The sequence below is a fragment of the Petromyzon marinus genome, chromosome 77, assembly GCF_048934315.1.
Source record: "Petromyzon marinus isolate PM22_M1 ecotype Great Lakes invasive population chromosome 77, UKy_Petmar_22M1.pri1.0, whole genome shotgun sequence".
NCBI classification, from domain to species: Eukaryota; Metazoa; Chordata; class Hyperoartia; order Petromyzontiformes; family Petromyzontidae; genus Petromyzon; species Petromyzon marinus.
The window spans coordinates 536235-560668 of record NC_133743.1 but is presented as its reverse complement, the minus strand read 5'-3'; the positions used below and the strand labels follow the sequence as shown (position 1 = coordinate 560668).

The window sequence follows — 24434 nt, the reverse complement described above, 5'->3', positions numbered from 1 at the left end:
CACCCACCCCCTCGTGTGCTGTGCCGGCCTTCATAGGTGCTCACTAACAGCACTTGCCCCTACAGTGTGTTACAGGCTACACGGGGGAGCTTTGCAGTGTATAGTGGAGTGTGTAGTGGAGTGTAGTGTGTAGTGTAGTGTGTAGTGGAGTGTGTAGTGGAGTGTGTAGTGGAGTGTGTAGTGGAGTGTGTAGTGGAGTGTAGTGTAGTGTGTAGTGGACTGTAGTGTGTAGTGGAGTGTAGTGTATAGTGGAGTGGAGTGTATAGTGGAGTGTGTAGTGGAGTGTAGTGTGTAGTGGAGTGTGTAGTGGAGTGTAGTGTGTAGTGGAGTGTGTAGTGGAGTGTGTAGTGGAGTGTAGTGTGTAGTGGAGTGTAGTGTAGTGTGTAGTGGAGTGTAGTGTGTAGTGGAGTGTAGTGTGTAGTGGAGTGTACTGTATAGTGGAGTGTGTAGTGGAGTATATAGTGGAGTCGTGACCACCACGTCGTGACCACCACGTGACCACCACGTGACCACCACGTGGTGGTCACGGCGTGGTCACGTGGTGGTCACACCTTGGTGGTAACGGCGTGGTCACGTGGTGGTCACGTGGTGGTTGCGACGTGGTAGTCACCACGTGGTGGTCACGACGTGGTGGTCACGTGGTGGTCACGATGTGACCACCACGTGCGCCCGTGGAATGCGCTCTTTCAGCATTGGACGCGATTTTGTCACGGGGTGGCTCTGCCTTGCTGCTGCTGTAGCCGGCGCAGGCTTGACCTGTGGGACGAGTCTGTTCACTTGTTTTGTGTTTGTTTAAAGGGCGGTGAGATGTTAACTACCCCACCTGGTGTGCAAGGACGTTGTGGGTTCGATCCCGACCTTGACGATGCCTGCCGCTGTAAATTTGGAGTCTGCGTGTCTCTCTCTGTCCCTTGCAGTGATATGTTAACTACCTCGACTGGTATACAGGAGGTCGTGGGTTCGATTACCCTGAGATATGTTAACTACCTCGCCTGGTATACAGGAGGTCGTGGGTGTGATTAGCCTGAGAGATGTTAACTACCTCGCCTGGTATACAGCAGGCTTCAGGGGTCCGATCCCGACCCTGAAGATGCCTACCGCTGTATGTTTGGAGTCTGTTTCTCATTCTTTCATCATCATCACGGTGGCTAGGAGATGTTTACTACCTCGCCTGGTCTACAGGAGGTCGTGGGTTTGATTAGATTGAGAGATATTAACTACCTCGCCTGGCATACAGGAGGTCGTGGGTTTGATTAGCCTGAGAGATGTTAACTACCTCGCCTGGTCTACAGGAGGTCGTGGGTTCGATCCCGACCCTCTCGATGCCTGCCGCTGTATGTTTGGAGCCTGCGTCTGTCTTTCTCTCTCTCTCCCTGTGGTGAGGCCACTCCGAGTTGAGTCTGGCACGGGGGCACGGGTGGCTGTGGCTTGTTGCTGTAGCCGGAGCAGGCTTCCCCGTGTTAAGATATTCAAATTCCCGATAGGTGTGATACCTTTTGCAAAGAGTGAAGTCTGCATTAACCACGCACACTTTAAGCGCTCATTTGCGCTCAAAGTGTTTTTTCACTTTAAGCGTGTTTTATTTTTCTAATCACCGCTTGTTTCCGTGTAAAGCGAGGAATTATTTTCTGTTTTTATCGGTCGCCCTCTTGGCGTTATTCTCAACCGCAAATGATAGCGGCCTCAGCGAAGCGGCCACCGTGGTGATGCTTTCGCTTTATGCGACAAACGCTCACAACGCCTGCGTTGAGAAATAAAAACCCCGCTAAAAGCGAACGACGCTTTAAGTTTGTCGCTTCAAGAGGTTTATTTCTTCCCCTCCTCCTTAACGACCACCACGAAGGGTGATTTTTACTGTCGATCACATGGCCTTGTTCTCCAAAGTTTACCTCTCGTATGCACTGATGTTGTCATCACCGCTTGCAGTGAACGGAGCCGGGAGCAGTGTGGGACGTCAGCACTTCGGCGCATTTATGCCGAACTACAGGCGGATGGTCGACGCGCTTGTGGTGGACTTCGTCAGCTACAACAGCAGCGCTCAGGTCACCGTCTCGGTCCCCGCGGTGAACTTCTCGCAGACCGTCCTCCTGCCTCCCTTCTCCGTCGGCAATGTATCCATCCCGGTAACGGCAGAGATCAAAGAGAACGGCATCGTCACCAACAAGGTCGTGTCCGTTCGTTCTGACAGTGACATCTCAGTGTGGGGCATGTCCAAACGACTTGCAACAACCGATGGATTCATGATGATCCCTGGGCAGGAACTGGGAATAGAATATTACATAGTCGCTCCTGTGTCTGGTGTCATAACCCGGAACGAATTTGCAATAATCAGTCCCTACAACAACGTGACGGTGCAGATTATTTTGAGCGGAAATGTTACATTCAACGGTGTGACGTACTCCAACGATCTGAACATAACTCTACAAGAGGACCAAGTCGTGCAGTTCCAAGGATCCGCTCTAACTGGGACCAGGGTACTTTCGAGTCAACCTGTGGCCGTGTTCAGTGGAGATCGGTTCATCGCTGTTCATACTTATTACAATTTTGTGACAGAGCAGCTCTTGCCAGTATCGCAGTGGGGCTCCTCTTACCTGGTCTTCCCTGTGTCCATCAAGTCAACAGACGACAGCGTCATCATCACCTCGCCTACAAGCGCGAGCGTCAGTGTCAATGTCAGTGTCGGTGGGAATTTCACAACCTACACGTTGACCAATTATGGACACATCAGCGTATCTGTATATGCAAACCAGACTTTGTCTATAAACTCATCTGTAAACGTAGGGGTCATGTACATTTGCCAGGGTGGGTCTACAACTCTAGGGTATTCCATGGACCCATTCCAGATGAGCATCATACCGACCAGCAAGTTCTCTAACAAGTACCTATTTGCGACTCAACCAGATTTTATAAACATTTTAATCGTGATCGCCAAGGATGCGGACAAATGTGGGATCGTCATCAACAACGGGACACTGTGCGATAAGATCCAGTGGGTCCGGACAAACGACCTCCAGTTCGTGGCCGGGGAGCTGAAACTGGGACTTGGGAATCAGCAGTTCCTGGTGGAACACGCGACTCAGACGTTCGGGCTCTACCTCTATGGGGTGGCATCCTACGACTCATTTGGCTACGTCCTCAGCTACGGCAACCTAAGAGGTAACTAAACGCTGAGAAATTTGTAACGAGATCAGCCAGACTCGTAGCATCGCAAATCTAACTTCTACTACTACTACGATTATTATTATTATTCCACTAACATAGACGTCGCCGTTACAACCCCCACCACCACCCTCGCGAATGCCCCTCCTCAATTGTGACCTCGCCCACATTTGATTGGCTTCCTGTTACCGTGGTGCGATGAAGTCAAAACGTTCTTGCCATTACAGCCCCTCCCCCCCCCCCCCTGGTGGATGGGCTCATTTTGTGCACAACTGAAGTTCTCCCTAATATAAGTTATTTTCATCTTTGGTTCTTTCGGTAAAGTCACGTAGAATGAGAATAAAATTATAAATTGATAAAATAAAATAACACAATAATATTCTCACGACGTTTCGGCCACAACACAAGCGGCCTTCATCAGGTGAAGGGACGAGACTGTCTGGTAGGACAGCGCTGGAGTGAAAGAGCCACGTTCAGATCACGACCTTTAAGCTGTGTGAGAGGAAACAAAGCGCCTTGACAAAGGAATTAGCATATAATTTAGCATCTCATTCTACGTGACTTTACCGAAAGAACCAAAGAAGATGAATCATTGCAGTCACGAAAGCTTTAAATCGATAAGTTATTTTGGTTAGAACGCGTAAATATATAAACGTGTCATTAAAACCCACCACTACCCGATACAGCCAACTGGTAGGGGTTGTCACGGAAACAGAACGTGGCCAATTCGTCACCAGTACAGCACACCGGTGTGTTGGTGAGCCAAGCCACAACATTTACAATACGCCATCTAACAAAAAAACAACTCTATTATGGATGATTTTGGTCGCGAAAACCCACGTGTTAAAGCAACTGATGTTGTGTGAGGGGCAGAGGAGGCGCCTGCTGTGACTCGTCCACTTGGCTTGAGTATTTAATTGAGAAACTGGAATGCGCTGATGGCGGCTTCTCACATTTTGGCCTCGCACGGAGACCCAAAGATGTACAGATACCCACAGACTCCCACAGAGACTCCCACAGAGACTCACAAGGAGACCCCAGAGACGTACAGATACTCACGGACTCCCAACCATACCCCCAAAGACCCAGAGACCGATACAAACATATAGACCGATGATGAAACTAAACTGAAATTGCATTTTTTGCTAAACGCGTTTTCGGTTGCATCGCGTAACTAGAAACGTGCCTTCTAACGCGTCACCACGCGACAGCTGTCGCCTGATGAAGCTGGTTGTAATTATTGGCGAAACGTCGAACTCCGATTGTAAACATTGTGGATTTGCTCTCCGACATAGCGGTTAGTGGTGTACTCATATACTACATGATACACTGCACTATACACTGCACTATACACTGCACTATACACGGCACTATACACGACACTATATACTGCACTATACACTACACTATACACTACACTATACAGTACACTATACACTAGTGCTGTATTAGTAACGAATTGGCACGTTCTGTTTATGTGACACTAAAAAACTTTACTGATTGGCTGTGTCGGATGGTGGCGGGTTTAACAACACACTTATGGATTTACTCTCCAACACACCGGTGTGCTGTACCATTTTACTGCACTATACACTACACTAGACACTACACTACACACTGCACTATACACCATACTACATACCACACTGGTGCTGTATTAGTAACGAATTAGCCACTTTCTGTTCAGTGACACTAATCTCGGTACTAAAAAAACAACACCCTGGATGATATTCTTAGTTTTTTCGGTAAAGTCACGTTGAAGAGAAACAACAAAATAACAAAATATATATAAAACAATAAAAAATTCTCACGACGTTTCGACCATAACTCAAACGGTCATCATCAGGTGTGTCGGTTTGCATAAATTTATTTTGAAAACGGCATATTTATTTATTTATTTATATATTAAAAAAACGTTTGCGTCACGCGCAACGATTGGCAGTTTGCCCAGGACTAGTCCATCTATTTTTTGAAAAGAGGAGGGGGGAGACGAAATTTGTTTTTATGTATGCTGTCTGAAAGCCACTGTAAGCGTGAACAATCAATCAAGAACTGAAAGCGTTACCGACGCGTCAAACCTAACGCAGTTTATTCCCCCCCCACCCCCCACCCCCGTCCGCTCCTGCCTCCCCTTCTTCCTCCGAACCCGCATCGAGCACGAGGCATCTCAACTCCCCACCCCACCCCACCCCCCGCGCTATCTTCAATGGATCGGTCTCAACACTCCCGCACCTCTCCCCTCCCCCCAAGCGTCGTCCCTCTCACCACCCCACTTCCACACCGCCCGCTCAACGCGCACCGTCTCACCACCCCGCCCCCCCCCGCCGCCCTCGCTTCCTCGTTCCCCGCACGCTCGAACCTTCCGAGGGGTCTCACACTTTTCGCGCCTCAACTTCCACCGCCCCGGGTGGGGTGGAGAGGATTTCTGTACGCGAGCCCGGCCCCCCCTTTAGCGGGGGCCGGGCTCGCGACGCCAACGCCCGACCGCGTGGCGCCGGTGAAGTTCCGCCGCCGCTTGCCGCTCTCTGTCCGCGTCGGACGCGCGATTTGGTCGCTGGTGAAACTGGCACCGGGGTGGCTCTGCCTCGCTGATTCTGCTGCCGTAGCCGGTGCAGGCTTGACCCGTGGATAGGGCGTTTGTGTAACACCAAGTCCTCTACCGATGGGACCTTTTCGTTTGTGCCGGTATCAAAGCGACACAAAGGTAAGTTTGGGTTTTCATAATTTTTTTCTGGCATTAGCAAAACACGAGGTGCGCTAAGATTTTTTTAACGCCAAATAGGTGATACATTTTGCAAGGAGTGAAGTCTGCATTAACTACGCACGTGCTCTTTGGTTCTATTCGGTAAAGTCACCACGTAGGTAAAAATAAAATAACAAAAAATCACGACGTTTCGGCCACAATACAAGTGGCCTTCATCAGGTGAAGGGACTGGACTGTCCAGAGGACAGCGTTGGAGTGAAGACAGCCATGCCCAGGTCGCGTCCTTTAAGCTGTGTGGGAGGAAACAAAAATGCCTTGACAAAGGAATTAGCATAAAATGATGTACTGGACCGGCACGGTGGGGGGGGGGGGGGGGGGGAGGTTACATAATGTTGGTGTGAAAGGAAAATAAGCTGCTGTGAAATTTTGGAATACCACTACTTGAGAAATAAAAACCCCGCTAAAAGCGGACGACGCTTAAAGTTTGTCGCTTCAAGAGGTTGTTTTTTTCCCCTCCTGCTTAACGACCACCATGAAGGTGATTTTTTTTAATGTCGATCTCGTGGCCTTGTTCTCAAAAGTTGAACTCTCTCGCTTTGCCCTGATGTTGTCGTCACCGCTCGCAGGGAACGGAGCCGGGAGCAGTGTGGGACGTCAGTTCTTCGGCGCATTTATGCAGAACTACGTGGAGGTAGTCGACGCGCTTGTGGTGGACTTCGCCAGCTACGACAGCAGCACTCAGGTCACCATCTCGGTCCCTGCGGTGAACTTCTCGCAGGCCGTCCTCCTGCCTCCCTTCTCCGTCGGCAATGTATCCATCCCGGTAACGGCAGAGATCGCAGAGAACGGCATCGTCACCAACAAGGTCGTGTCCGTTCGTTCCGACAGTGACATCTCAGTGTGGGGCATGTCCAAACGATCTGCAACAACCGATGGGTTCATGATGATCCCTGAGCAAGAGCTGGGAACAGAATATTACGTAGTCGCTCCTGTGTCTGGTTCGTCAACGAACGAATTCGCGATAGTCAGTCCCTACAACAACGTGACGGTGCAGATTATCTTGAGCGGAAATGTTATTTTCAACGGTGTGACGTACTCCAACAATCTGAACATCACTCTACAAGAGGACCAAGTCGTGCAGTTCCAAGGATCCGCTCTAACTGGGACCAGGGTACTTTCGAGTCAACCTGTGGCCGTGTTCAGTGGAGATCGGTGCATCGCAGTCCACACAGCCTGCAATTTTGTGACAGAGCAGCTCTTGCCAGTACGACAGTGGGGCTCCTCTTACCTGGTCTTCCCTGTGTCCATCAAGTCAACAAATGACAGCGTCATCATCACCTCGCCTTCAAGCGCGAGCATCAGAGTCAATGTCAGTGTCGATGGGAATTTCACAACCTACACGTTGACCAATTATGGTCGCATCAGCGTTCCTATATATGCAAACCAGACTTTGTCTATAAACTCATCTGTGAACGTAGGGGTCATGTACATTTGCCAGGGTGGGTCTACAACTCTAGGGTATTCCATGGATCCGTTCCAGATGAACATCATACCGACCAGCAAGTTCTCTAACATGTACCTGTTTGCGACTCAACCAGATTTTATAAACATTTTAATCGTGATCGTCAAGGACGCGGACAAATGTGGGATCGTCATCAACAACAAGACACTGTGCGATAAGATCCAGTGGGTCCGGACAAGCGACCTCCAGTTCGTGGCCGGGGAGCTGAACCTGGGACTTGGGAATCAGCAGTTCCGTGTGGAACACGCGACTCAGACGTTTGGGCTCTACCTCTACGGGGTGGCATCCTACGACTCATTTGGCTACGTCCTCGGCTACGGCAACCTAAGAGGTAACTAAATGCTGAGCATTTGAAACACGATCAGCCAGACTTGTAGCAAATCTAACTTCTACGATTATTATTATTCCACTAACAAACACGACGCCGTTACAACCCCCACCACCACCCTCGCGAACGCCGCTCCCCAATTGTGACCTCGCCCACATTTGATTGGCTTCCTGTTACCGTGGTGTGAAGACGTCACGATGCCTGTGCCATTACAGCTCCTCCCCCCCTGGTGGATGGGCTGAGTCTGTGCACAACTCAAGTTGTGGGCTGGGCAGTGGCGGCGTCCGCTGTGACTCATCCACTTGGATTGAGTATTTAATTGACAGCGGCTTCTCCCGTTATGGCCTCGCATGGAGACCCAGAGATGTACAGATACCCATGGACGTCCACAGTGACCCATAGACTCCCACAGATACCCACAGACTCCTACAGAGACCCATAGACTTACAAAGAGACCAAGAGATGTACAGATACCCATGGACGTGAACAGTGACCCTCAGACTCCCACAGATACCCACAGACTCCTACGGAGATCCATAGACTTACAAAGAGACCAAGAGATGTACAGATACCCATGGACGTCCACAGTGACCCATAGACTCCCACAGATACCCACAGACTCCTACAGAGACCCATAGACTTACAAAGAGACCAAGAGATGTACAGATACCCATGGACGTGAACAGTGACCCTCAGACTCCCACAGATACCCACAGACTCCTACGGAGATCCATAGACTTACAAAGAGACCAAGAGATGTACAGATACCCATGGACGTCCACAGTGACCCACAGACTCCCACAGATACCCACAGACTCCTACAGAGACCAATAGACTTACAAAGAGACCAAGAGATGTACAGATACCCATGGACTTCCACTGAGACGCACAAACTCGTACAGATACCCACATACTAATACAGGGACCCATGGACCTACAAAGAGACCCAGAGATATACAGATACCCATGGACTTCCACAGAGATGCACAGACTCCCACAGATACCCACAGACTCCTACAGAGACCCATAGACTTACAAAGAGACCAAGAGATGTACAGATACCCATGGACGTCCACAGTGACCCACAGACTCCCACAGATACCCAACAGACTCCTACAGAGACCCATAGACTTCCAAAGAGACCAAGAGATGTACAGACACCCATGGACGTCCACTGAGATGCACAGACTCGTACAGATACCCACAGACTAATACAGAGGCCCATGGACCTATAAAGAGCCCCAGAGATATACAGATACCCATGGACTTCCACTTAGACCCACACACTCGTACAGATACCCACAGACTAATACAGGGACCCATGGACCTACCAAGAGACCCAGAGATATACAGATACCCATGGACGTCCACAGTGACCCACAGACTTCCACAGAGACCCACAGACTTCTCTTCTTCCTCCACGCGTTTGTCCCACTCCACGTGGGGGCGTTCCTCCGCTCTCCTTGCCGACCTCCACGCCGCCCTGTTCCTGCGCTATCTCTTTCCGCTCCTTGGTTCACCACCACCACCACCACCACATCACACCCACTACACCACACCACTACATCACACCCACATCACACCACTACATCACACCACATCACACCCACCACATCACACCCACCACATCACACCACATCACACCACCACATCACATCCACCACATTACACCCACCACATCACACCACTACATCACACCACCACATCACACCCACCACATCGCACCACCACATCACACCACCACATCACACCACCACATCACACCACCACATCACACCCACCACATCACACCCACCACATCACATCCACCACATCACACCCACCACATCACACCTACCACATCACACCACCACATCACACCACCACCACTACATCACACCACCACATCACACCCACTACATCACACCACCACATCGCACTCACCACATCACACCACTACATCACACCACCGCATCGCACTCACCACATCGCACTCACCACATCACACTCACCACATCACACCACCACATCACACCCACCACATCACACCACCACATCACACCCACATCGCACCACCGCATCGCACTCACCACATCACACCACCACATCGCACTCACCACATCACACCCACCACATCACACCACCACCACATCACACTGTAGACGCAGCTTTCCTGAAGCAAAAAAATAAGCTACGCCTTAACTTGTGGGAGCAAAAAAGCCTGACGCGTGTTTGAGGTGTCTTAAGTCAAACTGTTTCCTTATTGCTTAGTTGCACAAAAACGAGCGTTTTCTAAAGTTAAATCATCGCCTGTTCACGTACTGTGCTACCTCGTGGCACGGTCAAAAGACTGCATCCACTCGCTCACCACGGCCCTTCTTGTAGCTCCCCGTTTATACTGTACAAACCGGAAGTGACGTCATGGGTTTAACCAACGGAGCGTCTAACCACAGGGGGGTTTCTACACAGTTGGGATATTCCAAATGAAATATAACCAGTCCGTCAACAAAGGTGTGACGGATGTACATCAAATGTATACACAGAAATAATACACTCACTTTCTGTCTTTTGGCTCTTACACGCACCACCAAATCGCATCCACCACATCACACCACTACATCACACCCACCACATCACACCCACCACATCACACCACCACATCACACCACTACATCACACCACCACTTCACACCCACTACACCACACCCACCACACCACACCCACCACATCACACCACCACATCGCACCCACGACATCACACCCACCACATCACACCACTACATCACACCACCACATCACACCCACCACATCACACCCACCACATCACACCACCACATCACACCCACCACATCACACCACTACATCACACACACTACATCACATCCACCACATCACACCACCACATCACACCACCACATCACACCACTACATCACACCCACTACATAACATCCACCACATCACACCACCACATCACATCCACCACATCACACCACCACATCACACCCACTACATCACACCACCACATCACACCCACCACATCACACCACCACATCGCACCACCACATCGCACCACCACATCACACCCACTACATCACACCACCACATCACACCCACCACATCACACCACCACATCACACCACCACATCGCACCACCACATCACACCACTACATCACACCACTACATCACACCCACCACATCACACCACTACATCACACCCACCACATTACACCACCACATCACACCACCACATCACACCACCACATCACACCACCACACCACCACACCACACCCACCACATCACACCACTACATCACACCATCACACCACCACATCACACCACCACATCATACCCACCACATCACACCACTACATCACACCCACCACATCACACCCACCACATCACACCACCACATCACACCACATCACACCACCACACCACACCACCACACCACACCCACCACATCACACCACTACATCACACCATCACACCACCACATCACACCACCACATCATACCCACCACATCACACCACTACATCACACCCACCACATCACACCACCACATCACACCACTACATCACACCACCACATCACACCCACCACATCACACCACCACATCACACCCACCACATCACACCCACCACATCACACCAACACATCACACCACCACATCACACCACCACATCACACCAGCACATCACACCCACCACATCACACCCACCACATCACACCCACAACATCACACCAATACATCACACCACTACATCACACCCACCACATCACACCACCACATCACACCCACCACATCACACCCACCACATTACACCACTACATCACACCCACCACATCACACCACCACATCACACCCACATCACATCCACCACATCACACCACTACATCACACCACCACATCACACCACTACATCACACCATCACACCACCACATCACACCACCACATCACACCCACCACATCACACCACTACATCACACCCACCACATCACACCACCACATCACACCACCACATCACACCACCACCACTACATCACACCACCATATCACACCCACCACATCACACCACCACATCACACCACTACATCACATCCACCACCACCACATCGCACCACCACATCACACCCACCACATCACACCACCACATCGCACCCACCACATCACACCCACTACATCACACCCACTACACCACACCCACTACACCACACCCACCACACCACACCCACCACATCACACCACTACATCACACCACCACATCACACCCACTACATCACACCACCACATCACACCCACCACATCACACCACTACATCACACCACTACATCGCCCCCCCTCCCGCACCTCTTCTTCTGCCTTTCTTCCTCGCGATCCCCTTTCCATCAACTCGCATCGCTCGCCAGCCTCCAACCCACGCCATGTCCCTGTCGCCTCTCCCGCACGACCGAACCACACACAGAGCCCGTCGCTCTCTCCCTCTGTAGTGTAGTGTATAGTGTAGTGTAAAGTGTAGGGTGGTGTATAGTAGTGTAGTGTAAAGTGTAGGGTGGTGTATAGTAGTGTGGTGTATAGTAGTGTGGTGTAGTGTATAGTAGTGGGATGTATAGTGTAGTGTAAAGTGTAGGGTGGTGTATAGTAGTGTAGTGCATAGTGTAGTGTATAGTGTAGTGTATAGTGTAGTGTATAGTAGTGTGATGTATAGTGTAGTGTATAGTAGTGTAGTGTATAGTAGTGTAGTGTATAGTGTAGTGTATAGTAGTGTGGTGTATAGTAGTGTAGTGTATAGTGTAGTGTATAGTGTAGTGTATAGTAGTGTAGTGTATAGTAGTGTAGTGTATAGTGTAGTGTATAGTGTAGTGTATAGTAGTGTAGTGTAGTGTATAGTGTAGTGTATAGTGTATAGTGTAGTGTATAGTAGTGTGGTGTATAGTGTAGTGTATAGTGTAGTGTATAGTAGTGTAGTGTATAGTGTAGTGTATAGTAGTGTAGTGTATAGTAGTGTAGTGTATAGTAGTGTATAGTGTAGTGTATAGTGTAGTGTATAGTAGTGTAGTGTATAGTGTAGTGTATAGTAGTGTAGTGTATAGTAGTGTAGTGTATAGTAGTCCATTGTATAGTGTAGTGTATAGTAGTGTAGTGTATAGTAGTGTAGTGTATAGTGTAGTGTATAGTAGTGTAGTGTATAGTGTAGTATATAGTAGTGTAGTGTATAGTAGTGTAGTGTATAGTAGTCTAGCAAACAGTAGTGTAGTGTATAGTAGTGTAGCATATAGTAGTGTGGTGTATAGTAGTGTAGTGTATAGTAGTGTAGTGTATTGTAGTGTAGTGTATAGTGTAGTGTATAGTAGTGTCATGTATAGTGTAGTGTAGTGTATAGTAGTGTAGTGTATAGTAGTGTAGCGTATAGTAGTGTGGTGTATAGTAGTGTAGTGTATAGTGTAGTGTATAGTAGTGTAGTGTATAGTGTAGTGTATAGTAGTGTAGTGTATAGTGGTGTAGCGTATAGTAGTGTGGTGTATAGTAGTGTAGTGTATAGTGTAGTGTATAGTAGTGTAGTGTATAGTAGTGTGGTGTATAGTAGTGTAGTGTATAGTGTAGTGTATAGTAGTGTAGTGTATAGTAGTGTGTTGTTTAGTAGTGTAGTATATAGTGTAGTGTATAGTAGTGTAGTGTATAGTAGTGTAGTGTATAGTAGTGTAGTGTATAGTAGTGTGGTGTATAGTAGTCTAGCAAATAGTAGTGTAGTGTATAGTAGTGTAGCAAATAGTAGTGTAGTATATAGTAGTGTAGTGTATAGTGTAGTGTATAGTGTAGTGGAAAGTAGTGAAGTGTATAGTGTAGTGTATAGTAGTGTATTGTATAGTAGTGATGTGTATAGTGTAGTGTATATTAGTGTAGTGTATAGTGTTGTGTATAGTGTATAGCAGCGATGTGTATAGTGTAGTGTATAGTGCAGTGTATAGTGTAGTGTATATTAGTGACGTGTATATTGTAGTGTAGTGTATAGTAGTGATGTGTATAGTGTAGTGTATAGTAGTGTAGTGTATAGTGTTGTGTATAGTGTAGTGTATAGCAGTGATGTGTATAGTGTAGTGTATAATAGTGTGGTGTATAGTAGTCTAGCAAATAGTAGTGTAGTGTATAGTAGTGTAGCATACAGTAGTATAGTGTATAGTAGTGTCGTGTATAGTGTAGTGTATAGTGTAGTGTATAGTGTAGTGTATAGTGTAGTGGAAAGTAGTGAAGTGTATAGTGTAGTATATAGCAGTGATGTGTATAGTGTAGTGTATAGTAGTGTATTGTAAAGTAGTGGTGTGTATAGTGTAGTGTATAGTAGTGTAGTGTATAGTAGTGTAGTGTATAGTGTAGTGTCTAGCAGTGATGTGTATAGTGTAGTGTATAGTAGTGTAGTGTATAGTAGTGAAGTGTATAGTGTAGTATATAGCAGTGATGTGTATAGTGTAGTGTCTAGCAGTGATGTGTATAGTGTAGTGTATAGTTGTCTAGTGTATAGTCGTGTAGTGTATAGTGTAGTGTATATTAGTGACGTGTACATTGTAGCGCGGTGTATAGTAGTGTAGTTTATAGTAGTGTAGTGTATAGTGTAGTGTATATTACTGACGTGTACATTGTAGCGCGGTGTATAGCAGCGTATAGTGTGTAGCATCAACACATCTCTTGGTGACTCCGATGGTCATCCTCCGCCTCCCCGCCCCGCTCCCCCCCTTTGACGATTCGTCCGGTGAAAGTAACTAAAGAGTGGCCCGCGATGCCCTAGGCGGAGTCTGTCGCATCAACCCATCCGGCGCGAGCGGCACCGTCCGCTTCGCCGATTTGCTCGCGAGGCCCAACGTCGGTGACTGCCTCTGGACCATAACCGGCGGGCCGGGTACGGCCGTGATCCTTCGCTTCCAGACGTTCAGGTAAGCGGCGGTTGTGGGGGGAAGGGAGGGAAGGGAAGGGAGGGGATGGATAGGTGCACTCACTCTGGCCCACAGGTTCGCAACCACGCGTCACGAAACGCTTCGGGCTGTTAAGAGTCCGCTCCGCCGATGAGCACGGATGTCCCTCGTACACGACGGCGGTGGAGGTTCAACACAACGTGCACGTGTGCTCATGCTAGAGGGGGCGTAAGTACGAACGTCGGTTTCACCACCTAGTAGGCTTTCCTCGCCAATGTCATCCATATTCTTGGTTCCTTCGGTAAAGTCACCACCACGTTAGATAGGGAAACAATAAAATATTGAAACTATAAAACAATAAAATTGTTATACTTGGTTCTTTCGGTAAAGTCACCACCACGTTAGATAGGGAAACAATAAAATAATGAAAATATAAAACAATAAAATTATTATACTTGGTTCTTTGGGTAAAGTCACCACCACGTTAGATAAGGAAACAATAAAATAATAAAAATATAAAACAATAAAATTATTATTCTTGGTTCTTTGGGTAAAGTCACCACCACGTTAGATAGGGAAACAATAAAATAACGAAAATATGAAACAATAAAATTAATATTCTTGGTTCTTTCGGTAAAGTCACCACCACGTTAGATAGGGAAACAATAAAATAATAAAAATATAAAACAATAAAATTAATATTCTTGGTTCTTTCGGTAAAGTCACCACCACGTTAGATAAGGAAACAATAAAATAATAAAAATATAAAACAATAAAATTATTATTCTTGGTTCTTTCGGTAAAGTCACCACCACGTTAGATAGGGAAACAATAAAATAACAAAAATATGAAACAATAAAATTATTATTCTTGGTTCTTTCGGTAAAGTCACCACGTATAGAAGGGAAGCAATAAAATAATAAAAAATATAAAACAATAACATTATTATTCTTGGTTCTTTCGGTAAAGTCACCACGTAGAAGGGAAACAATAAAATATTAAAAATATAAAACAATAAAATTATTATTCTTGGTTCTTTCGGTAAAGTCACCACATATAGAAGGGAAACGATAAAATAATAAAAATATGAAACAATAAAATTATTGTTCTTGGTTCTTTCGGTAAAGTCACCACGTTAGATAGGGAAACAATAAAATAATAAAAATATAAAACAATAAAATTATTATTCTTGGTTCTTTCGGTAAAGTCACCACGTAGAAGGGAAACGATAAAATAATAAAAATATGAAACAATAAAATTATTATTCTTGGTTCTTTCGGTGAAGTCACCACGTTAGATAGGGAAACAATAAAATAATAAAAATATAAAACAATAAAATTATTATTCTTGGTTCTTTCGGTAAAGTCACCACGTAGAAGGGAAACAATGAAATCATAAAAATATATAACAAGAAAATTTTCACGACGTTTCGACTGCAACACAAGCAATCTTTTATCCGTATGGTCACGAACCTTTCGAGGTTTCTCTCACGACGAGGTCATTCGTGCCAAATCTTTGACGCTCGCTCGTCCTCACAGTTTTGAAGCGTTTGCGGTCGTAACGGGAGCTCTGCTCAACGTAAAGCGTGGGTTTGACCCTTTCCGGCAATGCAGCTGCGGTTGCGCTAAGACGTTAAAACACCAAACAGAGACGTGCTGCAAGGAATCACGTGCTGCATTAGCCACGTATGCTTGTGGTGAACATGCTCTGGTAGTGTATGATGATGATGATGATGCGTTGTCTCTGAAACTGATTGGTCCACGTCACCAGAGACGGCTTTCTTTTAGAGCCTAGTCGCAAACGGCGCTAGATCAGAGGACGGCAAAAAGGCGACCAGCACAAAGACAATGCCACTATCAATGGAATTGAGAGCAGCTGAATCACGGGAACTTCCTTGCCACTAGCAAAATACAAGAATACGTTTGACCCTGTCTGGCAATAAAACGACTGCGTTGAGATGTTAAAAAAAACCACCAAACAGAAAACTTTTTTGCCAGGAATAATGTCACTGCGTTAGCCACGTAAACTTTGTGGTGAACACACAAGCTAAAACATTTTAACACGTAGTAGGCTTTCGCGACCAATACTATTCATGATAAAGGTTTTTGTTGGGTTAGATCGCGTTATTTCTAAATGTGTCGTAACCCTCCACCACCCGACACGGTCAATCAGCAAAACCAAGTGTCACGTTGACAAAAGACAAAATAGTTCACTACTTTAGCCCACCGGTGTGTCGAAGAGTGAATCCACAACGTTCACAGTTTGAGTTGTACTGCGACGTTTTGCCGGTGATTTACATCCAGCATCATCGGGCAAATTTGCCGCCAGAATGGTGAAGCCCTCTCCACTTGCTCCCGGTCTTAAATAGACCAGCAGCAGGGTGACGTCATCATTTAACTCATTCAGGTGCAGTGATTAGAGGCTGAGGAGGAGGGGGGGGGGGTATTGTAATCATATAAACTAAAACATGCTCTGGTAGTATATGATGATGACGATGATGATGACGCATTGTCTTTGAAACTGATTGGCCCACAACACCAGAGACGGCTTTCCTTAGAGCCGAGTCTCAAACGGCGCCAGACCAGGGGACGACGCCGAAAGGCGACCAGTGCCAGGACAATGCCACCGTCGGGGGCGTGTCACAGCAGCAGCTGTCCGCTGTCCGCTGTCCGCTGTCCGCTGTCCACTCTCCGCTGTCCGCTGTCCGCTGTCCGCGCGAAGTCTGCAGGCGGGTGCCGAGGTCGTCTATGTCTACGACGGGCCGTCCGCGGACTCGCCGCTCCTGGGGAAGTACGCCGGCGACGGAGTCCCAGCTCCCATCATCTCCTCCTCCAACGCCTTGTCCGTGAGGGCCACGTACGACACGCGGGGAATCGCCGGCAACTTCAGCGCGTTTTACAGGGGTGAGTTTAATCTGTCTGTCTGTCTGTTTGTTTGTCTGTCTGTCTGTTTGTCTGTCTGTCTGTCTGTTTGTCTGTCTGTCTGTCTGTTTGTCTGTCTGTCTGTTTGTTTGTCTGTTTGTCTGTCTGTCTGTTTGTCTGTTTGTCTGTTTGTTTGTTTGTCTGTCTGTTTGTTTGTCTGTCTGTCTGTCTGTCTGTTTGTCTGTCTGTCTGTTTGTGTGTCTGTTTGTGTGTCTGTCTGTTTGTCTGTGTATCTGTCTGTCTGTCTGTCTTGCTGCGATGACGCTGCGAGGCCCCTCGCTTGACTCGTTGAGCGCTCCCACGTGGCGGCGAGACTCCGGCGGGACTCACGAGAGGGCCGAGGCTTCCGTTCCGCGTCGCTGCGCCAGGGGGTGGGGTGGGGGGAGAGGCTCGGCCACCTTCCGATGTTAGTTGATGTTTTGGGCTCTCTGATTTTACATTAACCGGTTTCATTTCTCGCCCTAACACGGCCGCTGAGCTCACCGAGCTCGAGGTTTTGTTTTTTTTGCTTTGCGGTCCTCCATTAACGTGCCGATCTCTCACAGGAACACACCAATATGTCACATTAACATGCCAATATGTCACATTAACATGCCAATCGTTCACATTAACATGCCAATCTCTCACATTAACACGCCAATATCTGACATTAACGTGCCAATATCTCACATTAACATTCCAATCTCTCACATTAACATGCCAATATCTTACATTAACATGCCAATATCTCACATTAACACACCAATATCTCACATTAACGTGTCAATATCTCACATTAACGTGCCATTATCTCACATTAACATGCCAATATCTCACATTAACACGCCAATATCTCACATTAACACACCAATATCTCACATTAACGTGCCAATATCTCACATTAACATGCCAATATCTCACATTAACGTGCCAATATCTCACATTAACGTGCCAATATCTCACATTAACGTGCCAATATCTCACATTAACATGCCAATATCTCACATTAACGTGCCAATCTCTCACAGGAACACGGCCACCTCAGGGCGCCCGCCTTGTACCCAGCTCAACGATCTCACGTCAACTTGCTGACTCTTACCGGGCAGCCCTTTCAGTTTCAGTTTATTTTGGCATAGCCCTGTGAGCCATTCGGCTCTTGAATCGGAGTGCAACCCCACAACAAACAACAAAGAAAAACAAAAACACGAACATTAAAAACATCTTAAAGTGACTTTGTGTTGACTGTGCAAAACAGAAAATCCATGGGGGGAAAAAAAAAACAGCAAAAATATTCCTGAAAAAAGCACCGTGTACACCACCAATCCCGTGTGAAAAAAATCCCAGTGGGAATGCAAGTCAAACAACAACAACAACTTTCGATTTGAAGCTTTCGTGACTGCAAGGATTCATCTTCTTTGGTTCCTTCGGTAAAGTCACCACCACGTAGAATGAGAATAAAATAATAAATTGATAAAATAAAATAACACAGTAAAATTCTCACGACGTTTTGGGCCACAACACAAGCGGCCTTCATCAGGTGAAGGGACGAGGGACGAGACTGTCTGGAGGGCAGTCTCGTCAGCGCTGTCCTCCAGACAGTCTCGTCCCTTCACCTGATGAAGGCCGCTTGTGTTGTGGCCGAAACGTCGTGAGAATTTTATTGCATCATTTTATTTTATCAATGTATTATTTTATTCTCATTCTACGTGGTGGTGACTTTACCGAAAGAACCAAAGAAGATGAATCCTTGCAGTCACGAATGCCTGAAATCGAAATCATCATCAGGTTATTGTTTCCCTTCTACGTGACTTTACCGAAAGAACCAAAGAAGATGAATCCTTGCAGTCACGAAAGCTTGAAATCGAAATCATCATCAGGTTATTGTTTCCCTTCTACGTGACTTTACCGAAAGAACCAAAGAAGATGAATCCTTGCAGTCACGAATGCCTGAAATCGAAATCATCATCATCAGGTTATTGTTTCCCTTCTACGTGACTTTACCGAAAGAACCAAAGAAGATGAATCCTTGCAGTCACGAAAGCTTTAAATCGAACGTTTGCGTTGCGATCGAGACGTCATCGTTTTTTATTTTTAAATTTTTTGTTATCTTTTCCATTCGCACCTTTCTCCATGGTTCTTTCGGTAAAAGCCACGTGGGGTATAAAACAAAATAAACAAATCACGATTTTTCCCACCTGATGACGGACTTCTTGTGCTTGCGGCCGAAACGTCGTGATCTATTTTTTTTTTTTTCTATACCTGCGCGATGACTTTGCCGAAAGACCCAAAGAATACGGCATCTATACATTCATGCGATCTAAGCCCACCCCACCCCACCCCCCCCCCCCACCCCCACTCCCCACAAATAAAACCAGCTATGGCTGTGGGACCGGGCCTGTTTTCATTAATTATTTCGGTTAAACAAAAAAAACATACGTCTATTTATATATCGGCAAAACATTGTTATTGATATTAAAGATGGGGAAAAGGGGCCATATACAACACCCCCCCCCCCACCCCCCACAAATAACACCTGCATCACGGAAGTATGAATGCGTCGTAACCCTCCACCACCTCCACCACCGCCAGTGGGGTCACCGTGCAGGGAGACGCTCGTCGGCGGCCAGGGGTCGCTGTCGTCGTCCAACTTCTCCGCGGCCGGCGAGAGGAGCGCCCTGTGCCGGTGGACCGTCCAGGTGGACCCCAGATACGAGGTCAAGCTGAGATTCCAGCAATTCAAGTGAGCTCTCGATTGGGGAGGGGCGGGGTGGACCCCACAGATACCAGGTCAAGCTGAGGTTCCAGCAATTCAAGTGAGCTCTCGATTTGGGAGGGGCGCAGTGGACCCCATAGATACCAGGTCAAGCTGAGGTTCCAGCAATTCAAGTGAGCTCTCGATTGGGGAGGGGCGGTGTGGACCCCACAGATACCAGGTCAAGCTGAGGTTCCAGCAATTCAAGTGAGCTCTCGATTGGGGAGGGGCGCGGTGGACCCCACAGACACCAGGTCAAGCTGAGGTTCCAGCAATTCAAGTGAGCTCTCGATTGGGGAGGGGCGCGGTGGACCCCACAGACACCAGGTCAAGCTGAGGTTCCAGCAATTCAAGTGAGCTCTCGATTGGGGAGGGGCCGTGTGGACCCCACAGATACCAGGTCAAGCTGAGGTTCCAGCACTTCAAGTGAGCTCTCGATTGGGGAGGGGCGCGGTGGACCCCACAGATACCAGGTCAAGCTGAGGTTCCAGCACTTCAAGTGAGCTCTCGATTGGGGAGGGGCGCGGTGGACCCCACAGATACCAGGTCAAGCTGAGGTTCCAGCAATTCAAGTGAGCTCTCGATTGGGTAGGGGCACGGTGGACCCCACAGATACCAGGTCAAGCTGAGGTTCCAGCAATTCAAGTGAGCTCTCTATTGGGGAAGGGCGGTGTGGACCCCACAGATACCAGGTCAAGCTGAGGTTCCAGCAATTCAAGTGAGCTCTCGATTGGGGAGGGGCGAGGTGGACCCCACAGATACCAGGTCAAGCTGAGGTTCCCGCAATTCAAGTGAGCTCTCAATTTGGTGAACGGCACACGTGGGTCGCGGTTAGAAGTTCGGCACGCCCTGCGCAGCTGTACGCGACTACGCTGCACTATAGGGCTGCACGCGGCTATACGCGACAGTACGTGTGTGTGTGTGTACGCGTGTGTGTGTGTGTGTACCTGTGTGCGTGTGTACGTGTGTGTGTGTACACCTGTGTGCGTGTGTACGTGTGTGTGTGTGTGTATACCTGTGTGCGTGTGTACGTGTGTGTGTATACCTGTGTGCGTGTGTACGTGTGTGTGTGTGTGTATACCTGTGTGCGTGTGTACGTGTGTGTGTGTGCGATATACTATACTATACACGGCATTGCTATACACTACACTACACACGACTATGCACTTCTATACGTGCAACACTACACACCACACATACTCGTGCATGCTACACTACACACTACACGTGCCCGTACATGCTACACCACACATACTCGTACATGCTACACTACACACTACACATACTCGTACATGCTACACTACACACTACACGTGCCCGTACATGCTACACCACACATACTCGTACATGCTACACTACACACTACACATACTCGTACATGCTACACCACACATACGCGTACATGCTACACTACACATACTCGTACATGCTATACCACACATACTCGTACATGCTACACTACACATACTCGTACATGCTACACTACACACTACACATACTCGTACATGCTACACTACACACTACACATACTCGTACATGCCACACTACACACACTCGTACATGCTACACTACACACTACACATACTCGTGCATGCTACACCACACACACTCGTACATGCTACACTACACACTACACGTGCTCGTACATGTTACACTACACACTACACATACTCGTACATGCTACACTACACACTACACATACTCGTACATGCTACACTACACATACTCGTACATGCTACACTACACACCACACACACTCGTACATGTTACACCACACACTGCACATACTCGTACATGCTACACTACACATACTCGTACATGCTACACTACACACACTCGTACATGTTACACCACACACTACACATACTCGTACATGCTACACTACACATACTCGTACATGCTACACTACACATTCTCGTACATGCTACACTACACACACTCGTACATGCTACACTACACACTACACATGCTCGTACATGTTACACTACACACACTCGTACATGCTACACTACACACTACACATACTCGTACATGCTACACTACACACACTCGTACATGCTACACTACACACTACACATACTCGTACATGCTACACCACACATACTCGTACATCCTACACCACACACACTCGTACATGCTACACTACACACTACACGTGCTCGTACATGTTACGCTACACACTACACATACTCGTACATGCAACACTACACACACTAGTACATGCTACACTACACACTACACGTGCTCGTACATGCTACACTACGTACCACACGTGCTCGTACATGTTACACTACACACTACACATACTCGTACATGCTACACCACACATACTCGTACATGCTACACTACACGTGCCCGTACATGCTACACCACACATACTCGTACATGCTACACTACACACTACACATACTCGTACATGCTACACTACACACCACACATACTCGTACATGCTACACTACACACACTCGTACATGTTACACTACACATACTCGTACATGCTACACTACACACTACACGTGCTCGTACATGCTACACTACACACTACACATACTCGTACATGCAACACTACACACACTCGTACATGCTACACTACACACTACACATACTCGTACATGCTACACCACACACACTCGTACATGCTACACTACACACTACACGTGCTCGTACATGTTACACTACACACCACACATACTCGTACATGCAACACTACACATACTCGTACATGCTACACTACACACTACACGTGCTCGTACATGTTACGCTACACACTACACATACTCGTACATGCTACACCACACATACTCGTACATGCTACACTACACATACTCGTACATGCTACACTACACATACTCGTACATGCTACACTACACACTACACATACTCGTACATGCTACACTACACATACTCGTACATGCTACACCACACATACTCGTACATGCTACACCACACACACTCGTACATGCTACACTACACACTGCACGTGCTCGTACATGCTACACTACACACTACACACACTCGTACATGCTACACTACACACTACACATACTCGTACATGCTACACTACACACTACACGTGCTCGTACATGTTACACTACACACTACACACACTCGTACATGCTACACTACACACTACACGTGCCCGTACATGCTACACCACACATACTCGTACATGCTACACTACACACTACACACGCTCGTACATGCTACACTACGTACCACACGTGCTCGTACATGCTACACTACACACTACACATACTCGTACATGCTACACTACACACCACACGTGCTCGTACATGCTACACCACACATACTCGTACATGCTACACTACACACTACACACACTCGTACATGCTACACTACACCACACATACTCGTACATGCTACACCACACACGCTCGTACATGCTACACCACGCACCACACGTGCTCTTACATGCTACGCCACACAACCCTCGCTCTCCCACCGCCGCAGCTTGTCTTCCGACCCCGACTGCGTGGACGAGTCGCTGACCGTCTACGACGACAACGGCGACTCGCTGGGCGTGTTCTGCGGCGGCGGCGTCGTGAGACCGCCCGGCCTGCGCTCGTCCGCCAACAGACTCCACCTCGTGCTCGACTCTCTGTGGGGGCTTCAAGGTGAGGCCACGGGGGGAGGAGGGGAGGGGGAAGGGGGGTGGGGGGTGGGTGGTGTCCGCCATGTTCCCCTTCTCCTCTGCGAGGGAGCGGGAGTTGAGGGGTGGGACGGACAGATTCAACTAAATTGACGACAATAACAACAACAACGATCACAACAACAACACTAATGACGTTAGGGAGGTTGTGTCGTCGGTCCTCAGGAGGAGTGAGGCGACCTCCACAACAGCCAAGCACCAGGGCTGTGCGAAAGTTTATTCGCGTCCTTCGGGAGGGCAGTGGCACGTCTGTGATTACGACCAGACACGCGTCACCCTCATCACCCTCCATGTCTTAGGCAGCGTCACAAATCTCACACAAATCTTACTCAGCGTCACAAATCTCACACAAATCTTACTCAGCATCCCAAATCTCACACAAATCTTACTCAGCATCACAATTATCACACAAATCTTTCTCAGCGTGACAAATCTCACACAAATCTTTCTCAGCATCACAAATCTCACACAAATCTTACTCAGCGTCACAAATCTCAAACAAATCTTAC

At 47.7% G+C, this 24434-nt stretch overlaps 1 protein-coding gene across 1 annotated transcript; it reads left to right on the top strand.

Moving 5' to 3' along the window:
* Positions 1-1946: 1946 nt before the first annotated feature.
* LOC142907329 (uncharacterized) lies at positions 1947-23987 on the top strand. The gene is made up of 7 exons (XM_076056740.1): positions 1947-3156; positions 6490-7716; positions 14480-14624; positions 17325-17506; positions 20093-20243; positions 23727-23890; positions 23974-23987. Exons 1-7 carry the CDS (start codon positions 1974-1976, stop codon positions 23985-23987), a joined length of 3066 nt encoding a protein of 1021 aa, XP_075912855.1. The 5' UTR covers positions 1947-1973.
* The last annotated feature ends 447 nt before the right edge of the window (positions 23988-24434 follow it).